Here is a 6951-nt window from a genome sequence, read left to right as displayed (position 1 = left end):
GTTCAAAATAATTTTTTCATTAAATGACAACTTGTCAATATAGTAAATATTGCACCAAAGCGGTACTGGTGTTGCCTCAAAAGACCGCCAACCACACCTGGAAACTTAGAAGACCGTGACGAAGTTTTTGACTCACTCTTTGCCCTACATGTAGAGGTTAACCAATGAGCCAACTCGAAATCCTCACTCCAACTGCAAGAACTGAAATATACAAAAAGATACAGCAAAAACAAAGTCCAAATGCATTTGCATTTGATAAGGAGTGGGTGGGAGGGTAAAAAGCAAATATTTTCTAACAAAAATCGTAATTAAAATTGTTTTGAGCAGATGTAAACATGCTTACCCTAGATCCCACGATAGAATGATAGCGATTCAGGGGAAGTAACTCTGACATGTGCTCTTATGTAGGGGAGAGAACTCTTTCAGTCTAAGTTAAAATTATAGATAGTTGATAGTTATATCATAAACTGTGCTTAGATAAATCAATTTAATTTTTAGCATTAAATTTTAATATCAAAGACACAATACAAACACCAAATTCAAATTCAAGTGACATTTTATTTTTTGAAAAGGTTTGGCGATTATATGGCCACGGCTTCAAAAGATGTGGTTACCGACTCTAAAGTAGAGTCATTGGGCAAACCAGAAACGAGATAAATTGAAAATAACTTGTGCAAAATGTTTCTTAAAAACTGCAATATGGATAAAAATTAGGTGAACACTGGGAACAGCTGAACACCTCAATTTTTCACTTTAACCAATTACTTGACTAGAATTTAATTGGTCCAATAAGAATTAATTTGAAAATTCAAGGGTACACTGGGAACAGCTGTACTCTTAAAAATCAATTATGCTATAAAATTGCAAAATACAATTTGTAACTTCAGAAGGTAAGTTCAAAATAATTTTTTCATTAAATGACAACTTGTCAATATAGTAAATATTGCACCAAAGCGGTACTGGTGTTGCCTCAAAAGACCGCCACATGGCAATGCCGCCCGCTGAAAGATGGAAGGCATTGCCACCGCCACCATACCGCAAAATTAAATTGAAATTGCAATAGATAAGCAACCGACACCCTGTACTACTGAGAGGACAAGCAACCCAGTGGTAGCCCTAGGTATCATATGCAGCCGAGCCATAGCCAAATAAACGCCACCCTTAAGGACTAAGGCCTCTTAGTTATTGGTATTAACCCAAAGAGACAAAGTAGCTAACTATGTCAACTCAATATCAACAATTTGCAAGTATACCACAGAGATCTTGCTGTACATGGTACAGGAAAATGTCATTGCCTAAATTGGACAAATGGACTTTGTCTACAAAAAATTCAGGATTACAGTCCTGTAGTTCGGGATAAGTAATATATTTGCCACCCAAACCAGTTAAATAACTGGCCACTTTACTATTTACCCTAGGTCTCACCCTCTCAACAGCCTCATGTACAATTTCATTTCGCCACTCTAATCGAGGCAAAATCTGTGACCACACAAAAATGGTGTCGGGCAACAATTGCATTAATTTATGCAGAGTTTTTACAATAGCGTGACGGAGACCACAGCTCACACATTGACCAATATCATTGCCCCCACAATGAATCACCAGAATTTGGGGAATGTCCTCCACGGTTAAAAGGTGTCTAATAAAAGGCTCCAATTCCCTCCAACGTAGTCCACCTTTTCCCTGCCACCAAACACTAGCATGATAGCGGCTTAGACCGAGCTGGCTCCCCTCAAAAGACCTCCTTGCATGAAGAAAGGCCCTCTTTACCAAGGAAGACCCAACAATCCATATGCGATTTCGGATGTCTGAAAGACTTAAACTGGCAATCAGTTGTACGCCAGCAGTAAACAAAACGATTAATGTAACATGAAAGTGGTTAATCAGCAATGCCAAAAATGGTCATGCTTAATACCCAGGCGTATTAAACAACAAGACTCAACATAGTTCGGAAGTAGTTACTCGAATATACGTCTTAAAGGCACGCGATTCCCATCTACCCAATTCCTTGACTTTGACATCAGACATACCCACAGCAGAGGCCTTAGTAGCAGCACCTATTCTAAAAGAGTGTGATTTATAACGTCCTGTAGGTACTCCAGCTGCAATGAGGGATTTTTTCAACATGGTATTGAACTGATATTTTGTTACAGGCAAACCCCCATAATGACAAAAGAATGGACCTGGCTTATTTAGCCGTACGGACAGAAACTGCTGTACCAACAAAACTGGACAAACAGGGGGCCTGGTTGCCGGCAGACAAATAGTTACCCCTTTACCTAGTCTTGGAACTAGACAATGATAATTGTACACTTGACGTAGTAAGGACCACGTTATTAACAGACAATGTATGGGAGGCTACTCCCTGTTTGTCAACTACCAATTCCCCAACTCTGAAAAAACCGAAATATGCGACAGCAAATACAGCAGAGAAAAGTATGTGCTCATATTTTGAACGACAAACAATTGTCAGGGCCTGAAGAAGTTTCAGTAACAATTCCGGGGTGATTGGTAAACGTGCATCGACACGCTTCGATAATTTCTGCATTCCCGCTAACATCTTTTTTACAATAAACGCCTGAGTGTTATCAACCTTGCCTAATAATTTGCTCTTAAAGGCTACACCCGAGAGATAAGATTTTGCTGTACTGGAAGTATAACCCTCGGCCGACAGATACGATATAAATTTTATAATATCTTGCAAGGGAGGAGGCCAAGACTTAACAATTCCATATTGTGACCGAAAGGATTCAAAAACATTTACACTAGCGGAATAAGATTTCGCTGTATTCCCAGAAACAGATGATGCAATCAATTTCTCAGCCTCAGTTTGGAGATCAACATTTGGAATGATGCTGGAATGTCTGCTGGTTTTGGATCTGTCTATGGCGCTAACTGACGGAACCGAGCCCACTGCAGACGAGATATAGAATCCGCTATACTGTTATGAATACCCTGAATATGAATAGCCTTAAACTGAATATTATACATCATGGCATGCAACACGAGCGGACGAACCAATTCCATGACCCTCTTTGATTTGGAAGACTTTTTATTGAGAACTGTGACCAAGGACTGATTATCGATGTTTAAGACAATTTTCCTGTTTTTCAACTGAGGGCCCCATAGCATCATTGCCAAAAGTACAGGAACTAGTTCTAAAAAGGTCAAGTCCCTCATAACATCTGAGTTACCCCAAGCTTTAGGCCATTGGAAAAAGGCCCAATGTGCCTGCAAAACAGCCCCACAGCCCAAGTTTGACTGACCTGCGCTGTCTGTATACAACTGGAGATGGGAATCACTTAACCAGAAAGAATCTGGGAAGTAGGAACAACCATTGAAAAATTCTAGAAATGTTAGCCAGACTCTGATGTCATCCTTAATACCCTGAGATAACCTTATGTGATGACTTGGCTTTGAAGCACCAGCCATAGCATCATAAAAACGCCTATTGAACGCTCGGGCTGAGGGGATGGCTCTGGAAAAGAAATTCAAGACTCCTACAACTGACTGAAGGTGTTTTAAGGTTGTTTTCCCCAAACCAAGTAGCCCCATGAGCAAGAATTTAAGTTCCTCTAATTTCTGCACTGGAATCCGAATGGTCAATTCTAGGGTATTCAGTTCATAGCCAAGAAAAGTCAGAATGTGGGAGGGACCAACGGTTTTTTCCTCTGCTAAAGGAACCCCCAACTCATAAGCAATACCTGAAAATTCCTGCATTAGCTTGGTACAATCGTTATTATCCTTAGCCCCACCAAACAAAAAATCATCTAAATAATGTACAACAGATTCTAGTTTGGACCGATACTTGACTAGCCATTCCAAAAAGGTGGCAAATTTCTCAAATAAGGCACATGAGTAAGAGCAACCCATAGGCAGACATTTATCAACAAAAAATGAACCCTTCAACTGAAAACCAAGAAGTTCAAAATCAGCTGGGTTGACCGGCAATAGCCTGAACGCCGATTTTATATCCATTTTTGCTAGGTAAGCACCTCTACCTAATTTACTTATCATATCAATAGCCTCATCTAACGATGAATACTGTACTGAGCAGGCAGATGGGTCTATAAAATCATTTACACTAGAACCTTCTGGAAAAGATAAATGATGAATTAATCTCCAACTACCATCCTTTCTGGGTACTAACCCAATAGGAGAGACCCGAAGATTAGCCAATGGTCTGTCTTGGAAAGGGCCAGCAATTCTACCTAATGCAATCTCCTTAAAAACTTTGACCAAAGCCTCGCTTTCATTATCCTTAATTGATACTAAATTTTTACAATTGGTAGCTAAACGAGGTCCATCATATTTAAGACGAAAACCATGAATGAAACCATCAACCAATTCATTGCTAACATCCTGTATTGGATAGTGCTGAATACACTTCACTAAGGCTTCAACTACAATAGGACTAGAAGCTCGCGTCTGCAGTTCTAGTTGCTCCACGTGTAAAGCGTGTGGCTGACCGGACCCGGAACCGACCGCCATTCCGGAACCCTCCAGTTCTAAAATTAGAGTTATTAGTGTACATGGCACGGTAACAATTCATGGAAGGGTGATTGCCACTACAACGTAAACATTTATGCATGTAAGGACATGGGTTCTTACTGCAGTTATTGCTATAGTTAAAATTATAGCACTTTAAGGCAGGTGACGCCACAACTGACGCCACCTGTTGTGGCTGGTGGTTAATGTATAGGTAAAGGAGCCAGAACTCCTGGTCCACCACCCCCCATGAGGCAGAAGGATTTCTAGCTTTCCTTAAGCGAAACTGTTCATCGTAATGCTTCCAGCCTAAACCAGATGTCCTACGGGACCCAAGCCTAACAGTATGCATGTACTTTAACATCCCTGCTATTTGAGTGGGGTGAGCAGCCCCATATAAACTAATAAATACCAAAAAGGCATCTGTCCACTTGTCGATATCCATTATCTTGATGGATTGAGTTTTAGCGGACATGCGCAGCTCGCCCCCAACGACAGTGAGTTTAGCCGACTGCTCATGGGTGACCGGCTTCGCTAACAGCTGTCAATATATTCCCCATTAACAATCTTTTGCCTTAAGGATTCTGGAACATTTGATCCCAACTCCTCCTGTATCCCCATTACCGCATTAGGTGCCTGATTAAAGCTGTCAAAATCCTGTAAATTAATGGGCTGCCCCATTGCCTCACCTGAAGGAGAGGTGTTGACGACTGGAGAAATTAATTCCTCCAACCTTGGTGTCATTCTGTTAAAAACCGAGTCAACCACTCGAGCAAGCTGGTCCTCAGATAGGTCCTCCTTGTCCCGACCCTGGCTCCTCTCAGTTCCTGATCCGGACGCCACAGGGGGCCTCTGTCGGATGCCATAAGAATGATGCGCAGACTTTGATTTTGCCTTGGGACTGCTGTGGATTTAGCTTGAATCTCAAAGCAGAAATAACACGATTAATTTAAACCAAACTCTCTGTTATTATATTGATATGATATACATAACACATCGCCAATAAACAAGACACTGAAAACTCCCTGCAGGCAATAATACTAAGCTGACAAGAAAGTCTAAATATCTGTTGCAGGCTGTTAACCTAATAATTATAACCTTATATAGTTAAAAACTGTTTTAACAATTATAGCAAACCTTACACTTAACACTGCTTAAAGCTCTAAGCATTGAGAATTTTGCTTAAATATATAATCATAAAGGTTCACTAAACCTTACAAGAAAGGCCTGAATTGCTCAAACATTCGAAAATCAGTCATACTCAATATTGAATTACAATATTTTAAATACTGACTTGTACAATTCAAACAACCAATATTAATGTTAATATTATTATGCAGATGATAGATCTACGCTGATAATTTAAATTAACTTAACCAAACAGTTGGCCACATAAATTATTATTCCACAAGATGATAACTGAAAGATGTAAATGCTAACAAGAATCCTTCTATTGATTGAAATGTATACAAATACAAAGTTACCAATACATTCATATTATAGTGAACAACCGTAAAAAGGGAGGTAACTCCCACCACAATGATACCCAATGTATATATCAATATTAATAATGTACTGAAAATTGGAAGAACGTTTGTCATCTCATCACCACTATATATATATTGGCAGCTAATTATATATAACTGCCCTGAAGTGTTATTAGAATTCTAACTTTATTATACAAATTACCATAATGAGATATCTCAATCAACATATAGAAAATCTAGGCCTATATATATATACAGATAACCGATTGCCCATGTGAGGGCCTACAACGTACTCGCGCGACACTAACTAGCCAAATACTATAACAAACAGTAATTGAAGCTGGTCGTAAAATGCTAGAACAATATCAGCTTTTAGTGAATAACTAAAACAAGCTGTCTCATGACCCAACCGCATTATTGAAATATAATTGATGGAATAAAATAGCCCGCGTGTCGAATGGACGACACTGACGATAGGCACACGATGCCGTACAAGTATAATTAATTCACATACGGTATAACACACACCGCTTAGCTATATGCATATTGAAAATATAAGGAATAAAACATCCCTAGCAATTAGATTACCGCGAAAGGAAAGATAATAACGCCAACAGTTTAAAATAGCAACATCGAAATGCAGCATGGCGGACCATGCATGATTAGACATACACAAAGCCCTTTCGGTAAATCCGAGAACATCTACATTTACGAAGGATAAACATTGATATAAACAGTCTATCTCGACATTTGAAGCATCGACAACCCGATTGATCGACATATTTAACATAAAAAGCAAATGTGTTCCTAAACCAAAGTCAAAAACTGTATGAGAGCTTGTCAGTGTCTAACTTCCGGTGATGGGGCAAGAGGAAACTCTGAATACTCATTAATCAGTCTCATCAAAGGTCTTTGACCTGTTAGAAGGTGAGGTTGCCAGATCTATTGATTGATAAAATCTGACATCCTGTGTATT

At 39.4% G+C, this 6951-nt stretch overlaps 1 protein-coding gene across 1 annotated transcript; it reads right to left on the bottom strand.

Annotated features, from left to right (window-relative positions):
* Window positions 1–538: 538 nt before the first annotated feature.
* Window positions 539–1902, bottom strand: LOC117341555 (the record flags this gene model as incomplete). Its single annotated transcript, XM_033903420.1, has 1 exon — window positions 539–1902. A coding segment is annotated over one exon (669 nt), but the record flags the coding sequence as incomplete, so codon positions are not given.
* Window positions 1903–6951: the final 5049 nt, after the last annotated feature.

Source organism: Pecten maximus, chromosome 13 (assembly GCF_902652985.1).
Source record: "Pecten maximus chromosome 13, xPecMax1.1, whole genome shotgun sequence".
Classification (NCBI taxonomy): domain Eukaryota; kingdom Metazoa; phylum Mollusca; class Bivalvia; order Pectinida; family Pectinidae; genus Pecten; species Pecten maximus.
The sequence above is the reverse complement of the archived record's forward strand: the minus strand, read 5'-3'. Positions and strand labels throughout refer to the sequence as shown.